Source organism: Barbus barbus (assembly GCF_936440315.1).
Source record: "Barbus barbus genome assembly, chromosome: 2".
NCBI lineage: Eukaryota > Metazoa > Chordata > Actinopteri > Cypriniformes > Cyprinidae > Barbus > Barbus barbus.
The window spans coordinates 36340291-36366310 of NC_136730.1; the positions used below are offsets into that span (position 1 = coordinate 36340291).

A 26020-nucleotide genomic window follows, 5' to 3' on the forward strand; every position below is an offset into this window, starting at 1 on the left:
AAAAATGCATGCTTTAAAGCTAGTGAATAAAAGGAAACGATCCACCCGCTTGCCTCAATGACTGGATCAGCTGTGATCTGCGTCTCGGGCCGATGACGTCACTTCCAGGGAGGCATGCCCAGGCCTGTTGGACACGCCCCCCGTCCCTTGACTCTGCCCCCATGTCAAAACAGTGCCACAAAGTGACACGCGCAGAAACGTGAAGCGCAAAAGGAAAAATGGTATCGCAAGCTCAAACTTGACTGAAACGCAAATTAAAAGCAGCGTTGCAAATAAATTAGTAGATATGGCCATGGAAAATATGTTTTGCAAAATCATTGCAAATCATTGTTTCATTTGTATTTTGCAATTCTTTATTTCTGGTTGCAAAAAGCATATCTATTTTTCTCAATACTTTCATTTTCGTTTGCAAACCTTTATTTTCTTTTGGAATGCTTCAATTCTCTTGCAAATATATATGGCATTAAATTGATTCCATCAAGTCGTCTGGTCTACTCGTTACTCCTCAGTGTTCCTGTCTGTGTTCCTGACCAAGGGCGATCATCTTCTTTCGAATTTGGTTGAATTCCATCCGCTTCCTCGCCATCTTGTTACTGGAATCGGCATAGAAGGACAGGGTCTGTTCGTTGTGTCTTACAGTGTAAGCCTCCCTCGCACCTTTCAGAATTGCCTGACGATAAGCGTAATCCAAAACCTGAAAATCAAAGTGCGAGAACGCAAGGATTCAGTTTCTCTCCTGTTGTAAATGCAATGTGCACTCTCAATTTTGATCTCACGACCAGCCAGGGAGGGTATCCACAATGGTAAAAACTTCTTGAGAAACCCAATCAGGTCTGATTTTTCTTCAGATTCTGGTATGCCCACTAACCTCAAATTCGAACTGCGGCTCCTGTCTTCTTGGTAAGCTTTGTGGAGAGCGATAAAATCTGTCGATCGTGGTCACTAATATCTTGATTTTGAGCTCATACAGTAGCATGGAGGTAATCGAGAGTTCACTTTTTGGAAGAATTTACCCAACTCTTCAACGTCATGCGTGAGACAGCTGACAGATTAATTTGTCTGCTTGACTTGACATTTCAAATCTGTTAGTTGCGGTATCACCAAGTTGTCTACAGCCCCGTTACTGTTGCTCTGTCAGGGCCTGTTTCAACTGCAACTGCATCCTCCAGTCGACTGTGTACCAAAAAGTCCACATGCCCTGATGGTGTTTTCTGCTTATTGTAAAAATCTTGTTAAAGTATTTTTTATATTTTGCATTTTTAGGGATTTTATGGTACTACATTGTTTATAGAGTAGTTATGATTAATATATTACCTGTTAACTACTTTTTGAGAATTAACCTGAAATGTAATTTCCAATTTAAAAGTTGGGTCTCTTTTTAAAGAAGACACTTGTCAGATTATTACTGAAGTGAAAAAAGTGTAAACTGTGTGAAAATCAAAGCCATGTCTAAACAAGATGTATTCCAAACTCAAGGTTGATATCTCAAATATTAGCTTTCAGTAAGCTTTTCTTTGGGCGCAGTACCAAACGTTTCCACTAGATTAAATTAGTTTACCATTAATTTCCAATGTGGTCAACAGTACAGTACAGCGAGCAGTACAATTGTGACTTTTATTTTTTTATTTGTATTTATTTTATCCTTTTTTAATTATGTTCCCCCAGCTTTCATTTATGAAATGTCAATCAAGCAGATATGTTACAAGTACCTGGTATTCACATGGCTAATACACTTAGCTGGGGGACACATGTGGACACAAGTCTGTTCCCATTTGTTCCTGTGCGCAGCAGAGTTTTTATGAAGTGGAACAAAAAAAACACAGTTAAAAAAAAGTCTACACTTGCAGCGAAGACCATGAGAAAATAATGGAACATCAGTCCAGTGAGTCATTATATTGAGGGGTGAGAACCAGACAGGTGTAAGTGACATTTCACCAACTTGGAGACTACAGTAGAGCCAAAACTAAAATTTTACCATAGTTTGATCTGACTTTGTGTACTGATTTCAATTGCTTATAATAAGAATTTGTACACTCGTGGATGAAAGTATAATTTTGCCAGTAGAAAGAGCTCATTAAGAGCTTTCATTTGATATATATATATCTCAATTTCACCAAAAATGTCACTTACGCCCTTCTGATTCTCACCCCTCGATATGACGAGTCAGATCTTAGGGAAGTACATAAAATTTTAGATGACCCACTGCACATATTGCACACAGAGTATGAATTGTTGCCCTCTGGAGGAAAGATTACCAGTGTGCGGAAACAATCGTTTTATAAAAAAAAACAGAAAACAAAACACTTGCTATGTGTACTGCGTTAGGCTATCCAAGACTTGTCAAAGCGCTTGCATGTTGTTGCTCTTTTGTTGGTTTTGATTGCTTCTATTGTCCTCATTTGTAAGTCGCTTTGGATAAACGCGTTTGCTAAATAACTAAATGTAAATGTAAATAAAAATCTAATTTTACACAACAAATGAATGGTATCTTAGTAAGGGTATGTATAGGGACTTGTGTTTTTATAGGGAAGGCTTTTTATTATTATGTATTGTTGTATTTATTTTTGTTTTGATTCAACTCATTGTTATTGTAAATGCTCTTTGAGTCCAATACAAATTTCCTCTTCGGGATAATACAATTTATTTTCAATGCCTGACATTTTTATACATTTAATCTATGCTTTCAATAATATGAACTTAACAAACAAAACTCCATTCTTTGAGAGTGCTTACAGTCTAAACATTTATCAATGAGAACAATGCCCAAGTTCATATTATCAATTTGTTTTATTGTTTCTTTCACTTTCTTTCTTCCATTCTTTTTTTTTTTTCACAAGATCTTTTTTCATTCAGTTCAGTTTCCAGGTATTAAATAACATGAAAATGTTTGTTTGAAGACTTCACAATTCTATTTAATGATATCAATTCCTCCACTTCTCACTCCAAATCCTGTCCTTTTCTCTACTCAGCTGCACAGAAGAATTAAATATTGTAGCACCGTAGAGAGATAATCTACTCAAAAACAGAGCATGTGAACACAAGTTTCTTACAAAAAGAAAAAGAAAAAAAACAACAACACAGAAGGTCTGATAGTTAAGGTTTTAGCAACAAATATCTAACCAATCTAAGATTATTGTTTTCTATAGCACTACCTGTACATTTTCCAGTTTATTTACTCTATTTTGGATTGTAAACACTGAAGCAACAAATATAATCATAGTGCATACTGAAATGTAAAAAATATATCCCAACAAAGAAAGTTACAACTAATTTTCTGTGAAACTTCTGCATGTTGGGACAAAGTCACACCCATATTTGATGTGTATTACATATGAAGAGTGGGATTTTGGACTAATGAGACATCACGATGGGTGGGGATACCCAGAGTGATATCCCAAAACTAGAAACCGATCAATGGTCAAAATTTTCTGTTGCTTTTCACAGTCTCAGCTGGTTTGGACAAAACAAAAAACAAAAAACATGGGTGAGATATTATCACTTGTTGCTTTATCAAATTTCACGTAGTTACATCTCTCCATAGCTAGTTTGCAATTTTGCTGTCAATTGTAACACCACCTTAATGATGGAGAAGGAACACCATTCAGATGGAGAAGGTAAGATATAGTAATATAAATCACTTAATTCCTAATCAGTCCAAGAACATAAATGAGAGAAAAAAAAGTGAAGAATTAGACCTAGAAAGACCTAGAATTTGCAGAATGGTTTACCATAGAATCTCTGTAATTACACAAATCACAATTTAGTCCAAATCACCCTAGGTATAGATAATTGTTTGTAAAGCCAGATCCCAGTTAGTGACTCTTTTTCAAAACAGATGGGGCATCTCCACTGGGTGTGAAAATTGTTAAGCAGTGCAGACCTATGATTAACTATAACACTCGGGTGTCCATTGGTTCATATCTCCTTTGGTGATTGTAGTCATTCCAACCTTGTGAAATAAATCACGGCTGGTGAACCTTAGGAAAGGTTCTACAAAGAATATATACTGCAACTAATAATTGTAGAATTGATTTGTATTTAATGTTTTCAGCAGCTTATTTTCAGTGGTGTCTTTCTACTCATCTTTCTCTACTACGATTTCTCCATGAAGTACCCTCCTCCTCTGACGTAGCATGTGGAAGTACAGCTGAGGAAACACTAAAAGAAAAACAGACAAAAAAGTAAAGTAAAATATCTTTGTCAAACCATTATAATCAGAGGCTGTTTTATCAGCCTCAATTTCCAAAGCTTTAACACCATCCCACAAGTTATTATACACTAAAATTAAACTATTGCAAAAAGCAATAATGACAGAAAATTTACATAGGAATTTACATCATCAGGGTCGAAAATTAATCTGGGCTTGGGGCAAAAGATATCCAGAGAAAATGTATTTTGCAGTGCAGACAGTTTCTTTGATTATAACAGGAGTTTTTTTTTTTTTATGTGTGTGTGTGTGTGTGTGTGTGAAAGTCATTGGTCACTGGCCACTTTAAAGTGATAGGGAATGCTCGCTTTCTGTACAGTATATCATTTATTTTCAGGTCAATTAAAACAAGGTTCAGATGACTCTAAGTTGGGGTAACTTTTAGATGACCGTTCATATTTAATCAATTATAAAAATCTTTATAATATATAACAAAATTAAACTTATTTCATGTTTCTTCTAAACAATATTGTTTTGTAGGTATCAAGCTGTCACACTTGCCTACGGAGCTGAGCAAGGAACGAGGAGTAAATACAAGTCACAGTCTTTTAATCTTTCCAACACGGGATACACCGGGAACGTGGGAGACACAGGAACACATGGATAGATGTTTAGAACCGACAAACACTAACTGAAAGGACTGGGGCTTTTAAATACAGGACAATCAGGGAGGAAGACGAGACACTCCTGGAATCAAATTAACAATTAACATGAGGGAGAAACTGGGTCACAGAACACATGGGGAGCAAAACACAACAAAAACAGGTCCATGATCCTGACATGACGCCCCCTCCCGGAAGGTGCATCCTCGGACCATTGAAACATCCAAAGGGGAGGGGCTGGTGGGAACTTAGGAGGCGGCTCAGAAAGAGGACGGACACCCGGGAGGGGGCCGGCAGACAGGGGCCAGGGAGGCGACGAAGGAGGGAGGAGACAGGAGGGACCCAGAGCAGGAGGAGCACAGCTGGACCCAGGCCGCAGCCATGATGGTGGAGCCGAAGGAGGGAGGAGCCATGGAGGAGGAATGGCCGCCGCAAGTGGAGGAGGATCCCGAGGCAGAGACTAAGAGCTGAAGAGCAATGGCGACGGGGAGGATCCGGGAAACCAAGGCAGAGCAGATGGCGCCGGCGACTGAGGCAGAGATGGGGATCCAGATGGCCGCGGTGGAGCCGGAGCGACAGAGGACTGAGGAGGAGCCGAGGGGATGAAGGAGCCTGACGGAGCCAGAGGGATGAAGGGACGAGGTGCAGCCAGAGGAGTGGAGTCCCGAGGCGCAGGATGGTCGACACCAGACCAAGGTGGAGCCGGAGGGACGAGGGAGCCCGGCGGAGCCCGTGGACAGATGGGCCAGAGGGAGCTAGGAGCCATGGTGGAGCCGACGGGTCAACAGGCTTAGGCGGAGTTCGGGCCTCAGAGGCGGGAGGCGGAGTCGAGAGAAACTTCGACCACGGCGACGCTGGAGGATGGCAGTCCTGCCGAGCTTGCACCAGAGACGAAGGAGAGCTGTACGGAACCAGCGGGGAGGACGGAGAGAGGAGAGGGGGCAGTTCGATCTCCAGATCAGTCTCCCAGTCCATCAGATCCCCCTCCATGTCCAGCAGCCCCAGCTTTATAATCAGCTCACCCTCAGCCACGATGCAGGGGGTGGAGCTCCTCTCCGCGGCATTATCCCACTTGGCAGGCTCTGTTGCTGGCTCTCGCACCTTGACTGACGTCATCAGCGGCTCTGGCTCTGCGGCGATCCTCAGCACTGTCGCTCCGTGCGGCGATAGCTCGTCGGTCGCGGCGGGCTCCAGCTCTCCGTCAGCGGAGGGCTCGGGCATGCGCTCCGCGCAGTGGTGAGATGAGTGGATCTGGCGAGATCATTCGCGGGGCAATGAGATCCGAGTCCACACCACGAAAGGCGGCAAATTCCGCTCAAGGACCATCTTCAGACGACAGTGCTCTGCACGCGGCGTTCAGGCTAGCATCATAGAACACGCAGAGCGCGTCGTCCGGGTAGCTGGTGAGTTCCGCGAGGGCCAGAAACAGTCTGGTATGGTCTTCGAATGAACGCTCCAGCAGGAGGAGGAGGAATTCGGGCCGGAAGAGGGGAACCATGGGGCACACAATGGAAACAAAAACACTGATAGAAATCGGAGGTAAGGCAGAGGAAATGGAGGGTAGACGCAGAGGTAACTGTTATTGGTCGGTTCTTCTGTCACACTTGCCTACGGAGCTGAGTAAGAAACGAGGAGTAAATACAAGTCACAGTCTTTTAATGTTTCCAACACGTAGAACGTGGAAGACACAGGAACACATGGATAGCCGTTTAGAACCGACAAACACTAACTGAAAGGACTGGGGCTTTTAAAGACAGGACAATCAGGGAGGAAGACGAGACACACCTGGAATCAAATTAACAATTAACATGAGGAAAACTGGGTCACAGAACACATGGGGAGCAAAAACACAACAAAAACAGGTCCATGATCCTGACACAAGCTCAAAGGCACCCTTTGTAATTATATTTATAAACTTTTATTTTCTTTTGTTTTTTTAATTATAACAACACATTCAATTTAGAATAATAAGGCACAATTAGGAAGCATAAGATGCCAATCAAATCTTTGCACTACAGAGGTGCACAGAAGAACACAAAAGTGGCATTTAGGTATATTTACAGACAGTTTAATGAAGCTTAAAGGTGGCATGAAAGCACTTAAGTTCATAATAACAATTTTATGAAATTAATGTTTTAAATATAAAGTATTGAATATACAAATGTGACCCGTGACCAAAAAAAACCATCATAAGGGTCAATTTTTCAAAATTAAGATTTATACATAAATCTTAAAAGCTTAAAATAAATAGCTGAATAAATAAGCTTTCCATTGATGTATAGTTTATTAGGATAGGACAATATTTGGCCGAGATTGAAAACCTATTTCAAAACCTAGAATCTGAGGGTGCAAAAAAATCTAAATATTGAGAAAATCGACTTCGGCTGTATAAATGAAGTCTTTAGAAATGCATATTACAAATAAAAAATTAAGTTTTGATATATTTACGGTAGGAAATTTACAAAATATCTTTATGGAACATGATCTTTACTTAATATCTTAAGGATTTTTGGCATAAAGGAAAAATCTATAATTTTGACCCATACAATGTATTTTTCGCTATTGCTACAAATATACCCGTGCTACTTAAGACTGGTTTTGTTGTCCATGGTCACAAATAGCATATTATTTAATTAACTAAAATGATACTTTAAAAATTAAACAAAAATGGCTCAAAAGTCATAGTCTTTGTCAATGAATCATTCATTCAGTCGGTTCGTTCAAGCTGATTTATTCAGGAACGAAGCAAGACAGTTCAAAAAGATTTGTTCAAAAATGAACATTCATTCATAAATGAAACACTATGCTTGCTTGGAGATGTGCAGTGGCTCAGCTGTGGATTTGTTTGGAACTCTTGGACTAGAGCAAAATGAGATGATTGTGTTCCAAAAATGTCACTGAATATTAATACATTTTTTATTGAACTGTTTTATAAAATCAATATCACATATGCAAACTCCCTTTATGATCATCAAAATGCTGTCACTCATCTTAGCTCATCGCGATCTCACAAACTTCCGTTGCAATCTATGAATTTCTTATTTACATCGTCTCTACTCTTTGTTGGTTATAATGAGAGGAATTGCGAGCTTGCACAACTCAGCACTGAACAAAAACTGAGATATTTTGAGTGGTGTGGCTTTGACTGACTTAAATGTTAACACAGCTTTCCCTATATCAATTTTTTTAACTAAGATGTTCAGATCTTCTGCAAAAATCATGGTTCATTCCAGATAATTTACTTGAAGCAGTCTGAAGCTTTCATAATCTGTGCTGTGAGAAGCAGGATGCACAACAATAGACAACGTAGACATGAGCTATAGAGTGGTGCACACACCCATACCGAAAACACAAATTTTAAAGCAGTTATGTTTATTTTTGAAAATATATGTATCTAATAACTTACCAGACAAGACAGTTATGTTAGTGTGTCCATTTTATACTTACACCACTCTATTAGCAGTCAGTCATGGTCAATGTATTCCTTCCAACAGTAGCAGGGTTAACATTATAAAGACTGATTCAGCTGGTCTTGTGACAGAAACGTGGCAACCCCAATCAGGAAATAGTGGCATGCAGGTAGATGTTTTATTGTGAATTGAGTTCTTACACGGGATGTAGGACAGCATGACGATGATCAAGAAGTAGTAATAGTCAAATGACACATTGTATTTGTTGGGGAGCCTCAGGGAATACATGCCAGATCTCCGCACATACGGTAAGGAGGCATGTATGGTCAGCAGTTCTCCAATTACTCCCAAGGGGTACATGACAATAAACATGTTATACCTGAGGAAGACAGGAGAAAAGAAAAAGACAAAGAAGGGGAATAAATGAGGCTCAACTTGACATGAGACATCACACATTATAAAATACACACACCAACAATTATAATGTAGCACTAGGCTAATTTAGTTACCATGCATTGCATAAATATCATGTGGTTAATTATAATCAGGTTGAAGAGGTATAATATGCAGGTTAAATTGTGAATTAGAGCAACTTAGTTTTGGTCATACCTCTTTTTTTTGCAGAGTAGACAGTATAAAGTAATTACTAAAGCACTAAATAATTTTCCACTGCTAAAAGATTCACAACTATTTATCCAGGAAAAAGAAAACAGGTACATGAGACATGTCTCATTGATCGGGGATTTCCCACTCTCCAGTCTACACATACCTGCTACTTATCCCTGTACTGAATTATTTTTCATTGCTGGTGGGGTTAAAAAATATCCCCACTGGTGATGCCAACAGACCGTATGAATTTCCAAAAACAAAGATATTTTTTAAAATATTGCCAAGTATAAAACTGCAACGTGATACTGGCAGAACATTTGTAATGGGCTGAATTGGAAAGTCCCAAGCCCATTATCACTTGGAATCTGTTATGGAGTTCATTTATTATTTACATATTTTCCCTTACAAATTTGCTTGATGCAGCATTTTGTATTTATATAATTAATTATGTTGTGGGTGTTTTAAACATTTTAAAAATAATTAATATATCATAGAGTTGTTTGAGGTGGAGTTGATGTCACATTCGTGTTGCATTGTGGTATATGGAGCTGCTTGAAGTATACATATGAAGTATACTTGCTCCCTTACTCAAAATCGAGGGGCTCCATCATTATAAACTCCCCTCATCCACTTCACAAAGTGGAAGGTACTTCAAAATGGCAATGGAAAAATTAAGGAAGTTTGCGAGTGTGTGTCTAAAACCAAAGTGGAAATTGTGAAATTTAGTGGTTTTTCAAACTGGTTTTGGAGCAACCCCAGCACTGCACATTTTATATGTCAGCCTTATCTGACACACCGACTTCAGGTCTTACAATCTCTTGTCCACACTTTCAGACTTTCACTTTCCTAATGGACATGTTTATTGATGACTTGTATACCCTACACTTTACAGTAAGTGTGCTCCTCTCAGTTGCTCACGGCCCAAGTGAATGCTCCACTCGGAAAAACTTTGAACAGTGACACTGACAATGCTAGGAACGCCATCACTTTGGGGTGTGTCTTTAGAAAATGTATTTAATCTATGTTTAGTTCAGTGCACAGCCAGTAATCATCATAGATATATGTGAATACAATTGGAAAGATGCTCTATGTCTTTTAAATGTAAAGATACTGTGTCAATTTAATAAACTTTTGTAAACCCAGCCAGTATAATCACAATGAAAGCATCCAAACTGCAATCTTTATTTAACAACTGCAAAGCATCCATGAATGCTTAAATCTGACTGGTTGACGAAATGTCTAAGGTGTGCATTTATTTTCAGGGAAACACATGGCTTAAGTAGCTCTAGGCATGTTTTGACCACATTACATGACTTTGCCAAATAATTTCCATTATTTTAAGGTCCTTACAGTCTACAACAGTAAACGAACCAGAACCCACAGTGACACCGACCACGCAAATAAATATAGTAAACAATAGGGGGAAAATTATTTCCATATTTTTGCCACAAAATTCTTTTATTATGTACAGAAAGCACACACTCTCTTTCTCCCACTCTGTTTCCCATACAACCACATACAGTACAGACACTCACACAAATGCAAACATACATGCACACACACACACAGAAACAAGTACAAGTGATTCAAAAGCATTTAGTGACTTTTTTTTAACACTTTAGTATAGGGACCGATTCTCACTTTTAACTAGTTGCTTATTAGCATGCTTATTAATAACATATTGGCTGTTTATTAATACTTAGCACATATTCTGCATGACCATATTCTACATCCCTAATCCTACCCAATATCTAAACTTAACAACTACATTACTAATAAGCAGCAAATAAGTTTATTGAGTTTATTGAGGCAAACGTTTTAAGGTGTTATGGTTGTTATATTTTACTGATAAAATTGTCAGAGCACTGGGCGGCCCCGCCTCTCGTGTTTCTCTTCTCCCAGTCACCTCGGAGAAGGAGACAGATATAAAAAAAATAAAAATAAAAAAAAGGCTTGAGTGATTTTTGCGTGCCGGCATAGCCCTGCGTTTTTCACTCTGCATACAGTCTTTGATCTGCCAGTGTGTTTACACTAAGGATTAGCGCCTCTTGCAGCTCTTTGATCTGCCAGCGCTACTTTCATTATGAAAGCGCGTCAGTCTGTCCCTGCCGCGCTCACGGTCCCTTTCTTCAATGAAGGTGGCCACACCTCCCCTGCTCTAGTGTTTCTACTCTCCCAGTTATCTCGGGGAAGAAACTGCAAGCTCCAGGGTTCGAGCGATCAAGCTTGAGTGAATTTACGCCAGCGCAGCCCCGCGTTTCACTCTTTGATCTCGGCTCGCCTTCTTCAGTGAAGATGGCCCCTCCCCTCGTCCGCTACGAGCGGATCTGAGAGGATGCGCGCGGCACTTTTGATCTGCTGGTGTGTTTACACAATGGTAATTAATACCCCTCTTCTAAGAGTGGTTGATCCTTTTAGGCAGATCGAAAGCAAGTTGTCACTATGATTATAACTGACAGCTTCAGACTCCTGACGCTTCTGGGCTGTGCCCACGGCCCAAATGGCCTCTGTCACGCCTCCAAACACCCCGTTTAGCTCCGGGTGCCGATGGCAATGAGTTTGTGGTAAATACTGTTGTGAACACTGGGCCCTTTCAAAAAGCGCCCACACAACTGATCGCTGTTATAGCAAGGAAATAAAACACAAACATTTTCAAAAGGGAGCACATTCCTCTCCCTCTTATCACGAGCTTCAGGTCCCCGCTAGGCGGCCTGCCACTTGAGTTTATCCAGCCCCTTGCCACGCGGGCCAAGGCCTGGAGGGCCATCCCCGGAGTGTCAGAATGGGTTATACGGATAATAGAACGAGGTTACTCACTCCAATTCGCTCGCAGACCCCCGTGCTTCAGCGGCGTGGTCTCCTCTTCTGTAGACGGCTAGAACGCTCACGTTCTACGTTCAGAAATAATGATGCTGTTGGAAAAAGGAGCCATAGAAATGGTTCCTCCAGCTCAGAGCGAATCAGGCTTTTACAGCCGTTACTTCCTCGTTCCCAAGAAGGATGGCGGCCTCCGGCCCATCCTCGATCTCAGACGCCTGAATCGCGCCCTCGTGAGGAGGTCGTTCAGGATGATCACACTGAAGCAGATCCTCTCGCAAATTTGCTCAGAGGACTGGTTCTGTTCCCTGGACCTGAAAGACGCATACTTTCACGTCCAGATAGCCCCCCATCACAGACGATTCTTGAGATTCGCCTTCGGGGGAGTGGCTTATCAGTAGACGGTCCTTCCCTTTGGACTGTCCCTGGCCCCACGCACTTTTACGAAGTGCATGGACGCGGCTCTTTCCCCTCTCAGGCAGATGGGAATCCGCATTCTCAATTACCTCGATGACTGGCTCAGTCTGGCCCAGTCAGAGGTACAACTACTCTCACACAGAGCCCTCCTCCTCAGCCACCTAGAATGCCTGGGGCTCAGGGTCAATTTTGCCAAGAGCGCGCTGTTTCCCAGCCGACGGGTGTCGTTTCTGGGAACAGTTTTGGACTCAGCTCAGATGAGAGCTGTGCTAGCGCCGGAACACGCTCTGGCCATTTAAAAGCTCGCAGCCTCCTTCCAGAGCGGCACCGCTCGCCCCGTCAAAGCGTTTCAGAGGATGCTGGGCCTCCTGGCCACAGCATCGCCGGTGCTACAGTTGGGCCTGCTTCGCATGCGGCCCCTTCAGCGCTGGTTGAAACCACGGGTTCCGCCCCACGGATGGCGACATGATCGCCTACATATCAGGGTGAGCCAGGCCTGTGTAACAGCCCTGGTCCCCTGGAAGAACCCACGATGGTTCAGAAAGGGTGTGACCATAGGGATGGTCTGCAGCAGGAAAGTTGTCACAACAGACACCTCCAACATGGGTTGGGGGCGCTGTGCGAAGGCAAACCGATCTTTGGTCGAAGGCGGAGCAGAACCTCCACATCAACTGCTTAGAAATGCTAGCAGTGTGTCGAGCCTGCCAGTTTTTCCTGCCAGAGCTAAAGGGACGACATTTGCTGATCCGCTCAGACAACATGTCAGTGGTGTCCTACGTAAATCACCAGGGAGGTCTCTCCTCGAAGCGCCTCTTCCTTATGGTAGAGCGACTTCTGGAGTGGGCTCAGCTCAACTTGCGCTCGCTGAGAGCAGCAAATTTGCCGGGCAGATTGAACCGAGGAGCGGATATGCTATCACGGAGCAACATCCCCTCAGAAGAGTGGATGCTCCATCCGCAGACGGTTCGAATGATCTGGAGAATCTTTGGCAAGGCCGAAGTAGACCTTTTCGCCTCCAAAGACAACTCTCACTGCCCAGCCTATTATTCGAAGGTCAAGGACGCGTTGGCCCACGACTGGCCCAACCTCCTCTATGCATTCCCTCCGATCGCTCTGATTCCTCAGGTCATCAGGCGAATCAGGGAACAACGACACGTCTTGTTGGTGGCCCCCCTGTGGGAGAACCAGCCTTGGATGTCAGAGCTGACCCAGCTGCTAACCGCAGCCCCCTGGCCCGTGCCCCTGAGACGAGATCTCCTCTCTCAGGCGAACGGTTTGTGGCACCCTCGTCCCAAACTGTGGGCGCTTCACCTCTGGCCGCTCAACGGGAGCCTACCAGCCTCCCAGAGCGAGTGCTAAAAATCATTTCTGAGGCTAGAGCCCCGTCTACGAGACGCCTCTATGCCCTTAAATGGGCGGTTTTCTCCGAATGGTGTCTAAACCGCGGTGAGGACCCCCCTACATCTGATTTGGCGGTGATTCTGTCCTTCCTGCAGGAACTGCCGGATAAAGGACGCTCTCCCTCCACACTCAGGGTGTTCGTATCGGCTATAGCGGCCTTCCACGCCCCTATTGCGGGCCAATCAGTGGGCAGGGACAATGCTATCGTCCGCTTTCTAAGGGGTGCCAAGAGGCTGAATCCGCCTCGGCCCCTTACTGTCCCTACATGGGACCTACCCACTGTGCTGAGGGCCCTGAGGTGCCCTCCTTTTGAGCCGCTCCAGTCCACGAACCTTTGGTCACTGTCGCTGAAGACTGCTCTGCTACTAGCACTAGCGTCAGTCAAGCGAGTAGGAGACCTGCAGGCGCTCTCTGTGAGCCCCGCCTGCCTGGAATTTGGGCCAAACAACTCCAAGGTCGTCCTAAAACCAAGGCATGGATACGTACCTAAGGTACTTTCCACTCCGTTCAGAGCTCAGGTCATCAAACTCTCCGCGCTTCCTCCCTCCGAGGAGGACCGGGAGTTAATTTTGTGATGCCATGTTAGAGCCCTACGGATCTACTTTGAGCGTTCCGCCTCCTTCAGGCGCACGGAACAGCTCTTTGTTAGCTTCGGTAACCGCGCCAAAGGGCTTCCGGTCACGAAGCAGAGACTCTCTAAGTGGATAGTGGATGCCGTTACGCTGGCTTACTCTTCCTTGGGCCTTCAATGCCCCATTGGAGTCCGAGCCCATTCGACTAGAGGCATTGCCTCGTCACAGGCCTGGTCTAGCGGTGTGTCTATTAAAGAAATTTGTGCGGCGGCCGGCTGGGCCTCGCCGTCCACATTTGCAAGGTTTTATAAGCTGGATGTACCGGCCTTGCAGGCCAGGGTCCTATCTGCTTAGATGAGTATGACTTACGTTGTGGGAACAACCCTAACGGAGAACTCTTGACTGCACGGGCACTCAAGCTCTCTGATGGGTTCATTACATATCTCAGCCCTGAAAGTGCTGAGTATGCGAGGAATACATGGAATGACCCGGGCCGAGCGTGACCCCTACGAGCTCAGCTCGCTTTAGCCCGAGTATACTATTATACTTCCCTCTGAGCATGGAATGCTTATGGAGGTATTTTACACAGTCGTTCCTCTACCATAGCACGGCGTGATTGAATTGTGTTCCCATAGCGTCTTTAGCAAGACGCAGTACGAGTGGAGTATCGATAGGGAACGTACTCGGTTACTATCGTAACCTCGGTTCCCTGAGATATGGAACGAGTACTGCGTACTTTGCCGTGCCAGGTAGCTGCACGACTCAGTCGTCGCTTCAATCGAAGTAAACCTGAGGATCCTATGGCCAGACGGCCGATTATATAGCCAGATAACCCCGCCCATTCTGGCGGGATCTGGCGGGCTCCGTCGCCATAGGCTCGTGCAGCTCCGCTGCCGACACATTGGTTCGTTTTTAACACACTGGACGAACCAATGATCGTGCAGTTTCACTGCGTGATTGAATAAGGCTTCAGTAAAGGAGAAAAAAGGCTTTTTCCCATAGCGTCTTTAGCAAGACGAAGTACTCGTTCCGTATCTCAGGGAACCGAGGTTACGATAGTAACCGAGTACGTTTTTCAACATATTTTGGCCTTTCTGTTGTTCTTTCATGACCTCTTTCATAACTATTTGGTCTCATAACTTTTGGTTATAATTTGTTCCTCTTAAGATGTTACTTGATTGCCTGCCCCCACTAACACAAGTAATTGGATGCTTTGTCATGATAACCAATAATTTTTTGCCTAGGCTGCAGTTTCTCACCGGCATGTTTTATGGCAGGACATACTTTAATGTTACACATCCTAATTCCCAAACAAATAACTCCAATAAATAAACCGCATAACAAACTTGTATTTAAGATATTTTATTATAAAAAACGTATGTAAAATACACATCTTCTGGAATAAAACAATGTCTTTGTCTCTACACACAGAGGGACTTAAACGTGAAAGTGCAGATGCAAAACAATGTGTAAAGAGCAAAAGAAAAAGAGGTTAGGTTGGTTCAGTCCACATCAGGGTGACGCAGGCTTTGTGTCCCTGCTACAAGTCTGTTCATGGTGATCAGAAGGCCCTCCATGAAAGCAGCCTGTTGGCGCCTTTCCTCTGCCCGCAGCCGCTCATGCTCTTCCACCTCTCTCTGGGCCTGTTCCTTCAGCATATAAGGCTTTGCATTTGTACGTGGCTTTGTCTGCAGTCTTTCTCCTCTTGTTCCATCATTTCTTTTACAAGAGTCAGGATACTCATGTCACCCCTTTTTCTCTTTCCTGGCAGAAGAGAAGACATTTAGTCCATTGTTATACATTCTGTGAATATACTTCAACATACATAATATACATAATACATACACTTCAACATGAATTCAATTTCATTACCTAGTCGGACAGGTGAAGAACAGCTAGGGCAGCTGGACGAAGTGGGACGACTAGGGATGCATGGAGTAGCAGAGAGGTCCAATATATCGGCATTACAGTGATATTTTCCTCAGCCACCAAAGAGGACTCTGGTGCGATCTCTTCAAAAAAAAATAAAAAAATAAAAGGGTTAGGCTCAGAATCAGAAATCAAATTTTTTAAAAAAAATTGTACACAGGTTAACATGTAATTGCTCAAAAGAATAAGCTTTGCACCTTGTTGGTATATAATGAATTTCCAGCTAGTATAAAGGGCTTTAACATTTGCTTTGTAAGTAATGTGATATGTGTTCACTCATTAGAAAGTAACACTAAATAGCATAGCTAATAGCACACTAAATAGTGCCCCCTCGTATAGTGCAGAAAACTACTATCTGTGCTCTTTTAAGTCGTATAAAATTACAAAATCAGCAGACGTCTTAATTATATGAATCAAACTGTTAATTATATATGAACCACTAACCTTCAGCGATGGCTTTGGTCGGTAAAGTTGAGCTCGCCATGTTGAGTGTCTCCACAAGCCCCACAGTGGAATCTTTGGTCCCCACATTACCAACATAAGCCGGTCTGTGGCCAAGGATACTATCAAGAAGCAGGTACAATTTGCTAGTTTTTCGGGCCGATCCACTCTGGTTGTTGTGGTCTTTAATTTTTTTGTAGTTCTGCTTTAGTTTCTTGATTTTTTCGCGGCACTGCTTTGCTGTGTGATGGATGCCCAATGCCATTAGCTGGGCAGAAATGCAGGCAAACATTCTTATGTTTATCTTGGTTCCTTCAAAGTCACATTGAATTTCCTCAGTAGCATAAATGTTTAGAAGTGCTTGAACTTTGGCGTCGGTCCATTTAATCACTGTTTTTCATCTTGTAGCCTACTGCATATTGCTCCATGAATAATAAATCTGTTTTGTGTTTATCTGGCTTTTTAAAAATGGTGGGTGCCGTTATTTTCACACATGCGTTCGGCCAATCAACGTACACTGACGTCACTGGTAGTTCCTATAGTGCGGGTTTAGACCATACTCTGAAGTAGGAGCTAATTTAATTTTAATTTAGACGGGTATTTTGACATAATTTTGTATGCATTTGTCGGTACAAGAGCAAGAAGAGACAAATTCTGTGTTCAAGCGATTTGAGTGTCTCTCTGCGTGCACCCTGTGCGCACAGAACACCGTGCGCTGGTGCTGAATTGGGCTCTTTCACATCTTTTTCTGTTTGCATGTTTAAACTGTGATTTGTATTTGTTCGTTCAGGTGCAGGAGGATGCAAAGGAGAGGTCGGTTCGGTCTTGCTGTCTGTGAGACGCGGCTCTCTGCGCGGCGCGCGGGTACTCAGTTGAGCTTTTCCGCGTCTTTTGTTTGAATGCTTTAAACTCTTTTGAATGTTTAAATTGGCAAGGCTTAAAAACACGTGCAAATGATAAGCTTTCGTGACGACGTGCAGCAGTGGCCCGTCAACTGTCCTGAGCGTCTTTTTAGGTTGGCCTCAACCAGTCGGTTGAGATTGCCGGGGGTCCCCTATAATCATCACCACCTTTCACCCCACTAGCGACGGCCCTGTCTGTGACCAAAATAAATCTACCTTCTGGGTCTCCAATTTGCATAATAATAGAGTGTGACTGGTAAGAGACTGCTAATGTCTGATGTTATACCTGCTACCAACATAAGGTTCAGTATCATACTCAATGTGAGAAATGCTAAAGTTTATCTGCTCCATTAAAGGGGTCATCAGATGCGACATGCACTTTTACAAGTTGTTTGAACTGAAATGTGTGTTGGCAGTGTGGGTACACAACCACCCTAATGATAAAGATTCACCCAGTGTTTTTTTGTTTGTTTTTAAACTTGTTAAATCATTTCCCCTTTCTCATATCAAGCCATTCTCAGATGCCTGTCTGTGTGATGTCACACAGACACAGGCCCCTCCCACGATTGTTGATTGACACTAGCATTGTACCTTAGACCTGCCCTGAGTGAGCTGTCATCAGTCCACCACCGTTTTGATGCCGGAGCAGGAGTAGACAAGAATGGCTCCTAAGCGTTTGAGGTGTTCTGTTGTTGGATGTAATAATGAACATAGCAGTCGTCATTTACTTTTAATTTGTTTTTGAAGGGAATGCACCCCTGATCTACCTAAATGCGTTTATGTTCGCGCAAATCATTCGTGATCCAGCCTCACCTACAGAAGAAGTGAGTATAAGGTTCTTTTATGAATCTTTGCAAATCGCCTTACCTAATAACGTGCTAGTTAGCAAGTTTTGCGGCTAACTTAAACAGTCTCATGAGAATGGCTCGTCACCCCACGGAAGAGAGGAGCAGAGTGAGCAGAGCTCATTAGCATTTAAAAGAACATGCACTAAAACGGGTTGCTGAAAACAGAGCTGATTTTGACAAGGTAAAAAAGGTGTTGTTTTACACTACCATTGAGAAATTTTAACCAAAGTATGTTATAGACTTTTCATTAAGACCCTAAAGAATCATATCAACTTGTGGAAAATGGGCATCCGATGACCCTGTTAACATCATTATCCTGGAATACTCCTACAGAAGAAAATGGTGGAATGTATATAAAGTCTATTATATGGACTTAAAGTCACATTTGCCATTTCAAACAGATTAGAAACAAACCCAGAAACCAAGGAAAATTAAGTCACTACCCCATTTTCGGGGAAGTCGTGGCCTAATGGTTAGAGAGTCGGACTCGTAATCCAAAGGTTGCAGGTTCGAGTCTCGGGCCGGCAGGGATTGTAGGTGGGGGGAGTGAATGTCCAGCGCTCTCTCCACCCTCAATACCACGACTCAGGTGCCCTTGAGCAAGGCACCGAACCCCAAACTGCTCCCCGGGCGACGCAGCACAAATGGCTGCCCACTGCTCCGGGTGTGTGTTCACGGTATGTGTGTGTTCACTGCTGTGTGTGTGCACTATGGATGGGTTAAATGCAGAGCACGAATTCCGAGTATGGGTCACCATACTTGGCCGTATGTCACTTCACTTCACTTCACTTCATTATCGCACCAGACTTTTATTTTGACGGCGCTGAGAACGACAGGGCCTGAACACACAGTGCTCACATTCTGCTGTTGTCGTTAACAGTTCTGTCTAAAGCCCCGTTCAGACTACACGATTTTAGCCCGATTTTGCCACGATCTGCTTGACGTGGGTGTCGTGGGGATTCGTAAACGACAATGGGCGTCGGGACTCAGGATTCAATCGTTTCATCTCGTGTAGTGTGTCATAGTGCACGACACCTCTTGCGATGCTTCACGACCTCAACACAGAAAGACTAGCATGTTTAATTTGGAACGACAAGTTCCATCACATCTGTGACACTGGCCAATAGGAGCACAGAAGCGCCTTTGTAAAAGCTTTTAAACAAGCCAAAACTCTTGCTAGGTGTAATTTTACAATGGAGAAAATGTTTGTGGAGTTACAGCAACAATACTCCTGCATTTATAATGAGGGACTACCGAATGCGACACAGAGAATAAAAACTATTTTACCTCAGTTCTCTTTGACAGTCCATGGCTGCATTTCCCGAAACCTTCTTAACGCTACGTTGTTCTTAAATTGTACCTTAAGCTGTACCTTATCGTTAATACGTGTTTCCCGAAACCTTCTTAGTTAAGTATACCTTCTGTAAGTCATTCTTTCGTAAGGTTGGTCTGGACCACTCTTAGCTATACCTTAGCGCTGTTCACAGTTCACTCCGCTAGTGGCCACCACGGCTGCGTCCGCGGAGCCAGTAATTGTATGTGCACTATTTCATAAAATAAAACTTTAGTCCCCTGGCTTCCATGTCAGAAGATAAAATGCTACAAAAATTTTGCCTGCCACGGGAGCAAATTCAAGTAGCTTTTACATCTTGTTGGTCCAACTTTGTCTAGACAAATTCAGCTGCTGGCGGCTCTCCATTTTTATGCTGTTGGGAGTTTTCTGGAGGTGGTTGGCTTTTATATTATTAGTAAAAGAAAGGCAAATAGTATAATACTTTCTTATTTGCCGTAAGCATTCAGCAAATATGCATGTATATCATTTAAACAAATCTTTGATTGACTAATGAACATTTAATTTCACAAACCTTGAAAACTTATTCGGATCCAGCTGTGAGATCTTATAAAGTGTGCATTTGTATCCTGCATAATCGCATGTGCTCTGCGTGACGGTAGGTCCGTGTGAATTGAACGCGGACAGGAGAGTTCAGCTTCACTGGAGATGCACAATCGAAAAACTTAAACTCGTGATTTCAAATTATGCTGCGCTTTATGCATTTGTCCACTGTCATATTCATGTCATTTTCACTGTGTGCTGTATGCAAAATGGGTGTTGCCTTGGCTTTTGTTGAAAAAAATATAATTCCCAATGCAAACACACTTCCCAGAATACTGAGTGCCCTGTTGGTTACAGTGTTTACTTCCTTTTTAATTACATTTTTATTAAATATTTAATTATTTGTGAAAAAAATACTTTTAGTATTTAAAGTATAAGTATGTTTATTTTAAAATAATTTAAAATTTCTTAAATATTAATTAAAATAAATAAATTATATCGGCCGCCCTGCTTTCCAAGATATCGGCATCGGCTGTCAAAAAACCAATATTGATCGACCACTATTCAAATCATACTGTTATGCATGTATAATTTTTTTTTCTTCTTAAATCAGCATCTCTACATGTATGACAACAATTCTATTCCAGTGTCTGTTGAATTTCAATTCACATTATTGACCTAGACAGTCCAGAGAATTGTACAGCTGTTTTTTTTTTTTTTTTTTTTTTCAGATTGATCGAAAAGCCTAGGACTCGTTTGCAAAAGTAGTTTTTAATTTTTTACTTTTTTTAATTTTACATCTTCTCAATCGTTTAACAAACAATTTGACTGACAGCAGTGGGTCTAGAGGCAAAGTTGTCCGGAATGAGGAGTTCTATCATATGATATGAATATTGCGCATATGTGCAAAAATCCATGCAATGTACAATTGTTTATGGCCTTGAAAAATGCAATATTGTACCCCCCAGTGGCCACTTTCTTTCAAATTTCTCACAGACCTGAGAGACAGGCCAACCAAGTTTTGTTCCAATCGGCCTCCGTTAACCTTGTCTAATAGGTGCTCAAACTTCATTGGCCAAAGGCGGCTATGTTTTTTGAGATGTGCAAATGTACTTATAGACGGTTTTCATGTTGATAGGACAAATGGTTGTGCAGTTATAGCGATTTTTATGCTTTTTCCATATTATAGTGCAATATATAGTGCCATAATATACAATTATAGTGCCCCCCCCATCCCTTTGCAACGCTGAGTCGAAAGTTCAACCTTTTTTATAATTATTGATGTTCATTCTCCAGAGAATCTTTCTGCACTGTTTTGGTTCCTATCAGATGAAAAACCTAGGACTAGTTCGCAAAAGTATATTTTTCAAAAACTTCAAAATACCTGAAGATCTGAGATGTCTATTTTGTCTGGCGTGAGCCAAGGATTCCAACGGCATAAACACTTGAGCCTGCGACTGAGTTATGAGTGATTTCATACTTTTGAACGCTGCAGCGCCCCGGTCAGGCCGATTGGGGTGAACCTTGGTCACGTGGTAGGTAGTGTGAGTACTACCATCCCTCCAAGTTTCAAGTCTCTATGACTTACGGTTTGGTCTGCACGATCAGTTTTACATGGAGATTGCTGATCCTTGGCCATTCTAACAATTACAACAGGGTTTCAGTTCTACACGCTTGAACCCCTAAAAACCACTGCTCTAGTCTAGGACCAGCTGGATGGCAAAAAAGTGCTAGTAGTACCTGGAATCAAATAATAACTATAAATTTAGCAATACTACTACTACTACTACTAATTTTACAGAAAACTGTAAAATTACAATACTGATACTGATTTTATGGCTGTGTGAATCATAGGGCTATTATATTGGTGGAAAATTGCTGGTATGTGTTGCGTTTTCAAATGCACAGCACTTGTAGAGATGGATTTTGCATGGAGAAATGTACTGCAAAACAATCCACCTTACCGCACCTTAATTTGCTACCACATTGTGAAAATAACTTAACGTCCAATTTTTACTCAGTAAAATCATTTTAAGACATCTTGAAAAAATAAGACATGTTGAAACCACACCATGCAGAGTAAATAAGTGAAACCAATGCATGCAATTTTGCTGTTGGGAAATTAAATTTAGTGACATGCCACATTTGTACCTGGCCCACTTGATGAAGTATGGCAGATGATTGAGCAAGTTGAAAGTGTAGAAAGAGTAGCGAGTGATCTCTGTAATCGTCCAAACTACTACGAACAAGATCACACTCTCCTCATTCTGAATCTTAGCGCATGTTTCAAATGAAAGAAAAAATAGTCAAATGTAAAAGCCAATGTAGAGATTATACATAGTTTAACTGTTAATAGTTTCCATAATTCACACTGACATGCACACTGACCTGTCTGATGCTGTTTGTAACAAACCAAACCAAAAATATCCGAGAACATACTTGGACCCCAGTCACAATTACAGATGTCCGCACAATTCCTTTAGCACACCAAAAATAACACCTGGAAATCACTTTATGTATCTGGAATTAAATGCTTCTATAACACTTTAAAATGCAGTACATACCAATAGCACAGTGTCCAACCTGAAATAAAAAACAGAAGTAATGAACTAAGGACATTTCCTTTATAAAAAGAATGAGCACAAAAAATTATGACAGATTCAAAAGAAAGATGCAAGCATGCTAAAAGACACAACTCAGTGAACCCGTTTTGATGCTGCATGCCTTTTTACTCAGTCCCATAAATTATGAAATATCATTGATAAGTCAGTCATTATATTTTAGCCAATTTGTGGGTAAATTGCCTCATAATATTGCTTTCAGGTAACAGTTCCTCATTTTTTACAAAATTATTCTGAGAGTGAAAAGCAACAAAAATGCAGACCATACTACATCCCCAGCATGTATATGTAATACTGAATGTGCAGCTCAGATATGAGATTATGGTATGGAATTAACCTTGTTCTTTATTCCATAGGTTTAGAACACACTAACAGTACAACTGGAAGTAAACAACAGTCTGTGTTCTATATCTACTTCTATATATTTAGTTATATTTATATTTAGTCTGCTAAATTACTAAAAGTAAAGTAAGTAAATATATGCCTAGGTTGACTCAGAGGTAAGGTTACAATGCTTGAATGACAAGCACCATCTAATGGTCACACTTAACATAACACTTACATTCACTGAAGTGAACTAGTGGCACTGCACAAACCACTGGATAGGCAATTTACTTGACCAACAATTTACAGTAAGTCGAGTGTTCATACACACAGCTTCATTTATTTAAAACTTCCACAGAGCACATAATGAAGGGTGAATACCATTCAAATGTAAGCATTACTATGCACTGCTCTCTTTAAATGGCAGAGGGCTTAAAGTGAACACTCTGAAGGGTGCATGGCATTACTGTCTCAAATATGGCTATTTGCAATAACCCACAGAAAGCTAAATACTACTGCACCTTTATTTTTGAAGCATCTAAACTTTCGAAGAATCCCAACTAAGATAACTTAAAAAAAAAAAAAAAAATTGCTTCCTTGCTTGGAAGATAAAATAAAATGTGTTGACTATTTTGGCTATCAAGCTAACATTGTGTCTGTGAGAAAGATTCCTGACATAGTTGAGGCATTGTTTAATTTGAATGTTAACTTGAGCAACCAGGTATATGTTTGTAGCTGTTTAGATGTAGCAAAAAAAATAAAAAATCTCTGTCATATTTATTTGAATGCATCTATGTCTTTTGTGTGGGGCTTGGTAAATACATATTTTAATAAAAACAATATTTCTCACAGCGTTTAAATCCCAAGTTAAGATATTTTTCACATTTTTTTTTTCAAAATGAATGATGAGGATGCACCACTCAAGAGTATGTGATCATAAATGCCAAAGCCCTTAATCCTCCTTTGTGTGAGAATTAAGTTGCTCATTTTTTGATTTGAAAGTAGTGACTTTCTTGCAAGCTGTTTGGAATTCACCTAAATAAAAATGATTTTAATATGCAGAGTGAGGAACTCCAACATTTAAGTTATAAAATAACTAACTAACTAAATAAATAGAATGTTCTCCCAATGATTAACCCAAGTGACCACTGGACAAGAAGATCACATGACTGATTTTTTATTTTATTTTTAAATGCAGGAATTAAGCCCACATATGGTTACCTGAGAGTAACTCAGTAACAACTGTTAATACAAAGAGTTAAACAAAAATAAAATAAACTAAATTATACTGCAAAATTGGAGTAAAATAAAGTGCATGTTTATATCACAATGGGGGTTAAAGGCAGCTGATCTTACCTCTAATAGTGCAAATGTCTGGAAAAATTTAAGTGTCCTGGCTATATTTCTGTACAAGCCTTTATGGGTGCCTTTCTGAAGGTAATACCGGACCATGGCAACAGCCAATACAAGCCACCTGCAATAAAAGACCAATAAAATAAAAATAAATAAAAATAAAAACTTTGACTTTAACGACAAAACTAATTAAAAGGCCTATAATGTAAGGCTGTGCTTATTTCCAGATAAAGAGACAGTTCATACACTTTATAAAGGAGTTAGTCACTTAAACCACACTTTTAGGAAGTAATTGCACAGGATAATAATAATAAAAATAAATAAAAAATCAAAGTGAAGTTGCAATTCTGAACAATGCATTAACTCTAAAAGTAAAATTCAAAAACTCACTACAGTTAAAATTAGAGTAGGCCTACTTAACATGTGTTTTAGTACGTTGGTCGACACTTTTTCTTTTTTCATAATGCCCTTTTAAGTCCACACTGGTTTAGAGCACATAAGTTATGTTGAATTGAAAAACGGTTTCACAGCGCTTTCATTAAAATTATGCCGTCTTTCACTTTTCCTAGTTGCCATTTGTCTGTCTAGCATTTCGCCATGCCAGGCCAGAGTTTCGGTGTCAGCGCTAAACATATCACTGTGACAGTTGAGGAGACGGGGACGACACGTGCTGTACAGTCAACCGTATTAGGAAAGGCTGAGCACGCTTCGGTAGCTGTGAAGAATATTCCTGTAACAGCTGACCCTTTATAAAACAAAACTAACAATTACGTGCGCACACTTTGAGTGTTTAGCACAATAGTCTATCTTGAAGCTTTTAAAGTTGTCTTTGGTAACCTAACAATCGTATGATTTACAATGGCCACACACTATAAACAGACACACGGCTGCATTCAGCAAGTACATTAAATAAAAGCAGTTCCAACTTAAACTTTCACCAGCAAGTACCCAGCTGTCATGGCGATATTGTAGATTGTGAGCCATGCCGTCGCGATAGCGCCTTTCGTCCGCTTCTTGTTGTTGGTTTCTTTCTCCTCGCCAGTTCCGTCCTCCTCGCCAGACGCCATGGTACCGGGTACAGACTGCGAAAGTCACAAAAACATTGCGCCAGCACAGCTGTCGGCGGGGGCTGGTCATCCTTCCACGGGACCCTTTTGGAGGAGTCATTGGCCACTTCATGAGTGTCAACGGATGAAAACAAGACTCGCTTGACAGATCATGGACATCGGTCAAATACACCTCCAAAACGTTATAAGAATGAATTTAATCACAATTAACCAAAATAAAATAAACAAAGAAATAAATACATACACAGGCTACATGCATACTATGTGGGTGTTTTATATTATGTAGGCTATTTGCAGTGATGGACCAATACTCGAGAAAACTTCAAGGTAAGTCGCATCGTGTGATCAAACTGTACTATTAATAAATTTATTTATTATTATGTTGCATACTCGTTAGCCTAGGTTTGGTGTTTTCATTGCTCCTTAGATCGATGCTGGATTGTAATGTTAGCGAAGTTTTTATCAGAGGACTTGCTAACAAGACGGTTGAGCGGTCTGTAATTATACATAATTAACGAATTTTGATTGTGTCTATTAATTTTTAATGTTTAAGACTGTTGCGTGGTAATTAGTGATGAGCTAACATCAATATTAATGTTTAAGTGCTAGCTAAAGCCTCTTGCAGACCCTTTAGGCTGCTTGTATTTGATCAAAAAATAAAACAAG

General features: G+C 41.4%; 1 protein-coding gene across 2 annotated transcripts; it reads right to left on the reverse strand.

The window, feature by feature from the left end:
- Positions 1-2831: 2831 nt before the first annotated feature.
- On the reverse strand, positions 2832-25391 carry hacd1 (3-hydroxyacyl-CoA dehydratase 1). Of its 2 annotated transcripts, XM_079375742.1 has the most exons (7): positions 25236-25391; positions 24291-24408; positions 22554-22572; positions 22378-22466; positions 22141-22262; positions 8420-8598; positions 2832-4158 (listed from the first exon to the last, which is right to left on the reverse strand). In XM_079375742.1, the coding sequence occupies exons 1-7, from the start codon at positions 25352-25354 to the stop codon at positions 4076-4078; spliced, it is 729 nt and encodes a 242-aa protein (XP_079231868.1). In that variant the 5' UTR covers positions 25355-25391; the 3' UTR covers positions 2832-4075. The 2 variants fall into 2 exon arrangements, with proteins under 2 accessions (XP_079231868.1, XP_079231867.1); XM_079375741.1 differs by lacking the exon at positions 2832-4158 and having other exon boundaries at positions 8147-8598; positions 25236-25365.
- Between the last annotated feature and the right edge of the window lie 629 nt (positions 25392-26020).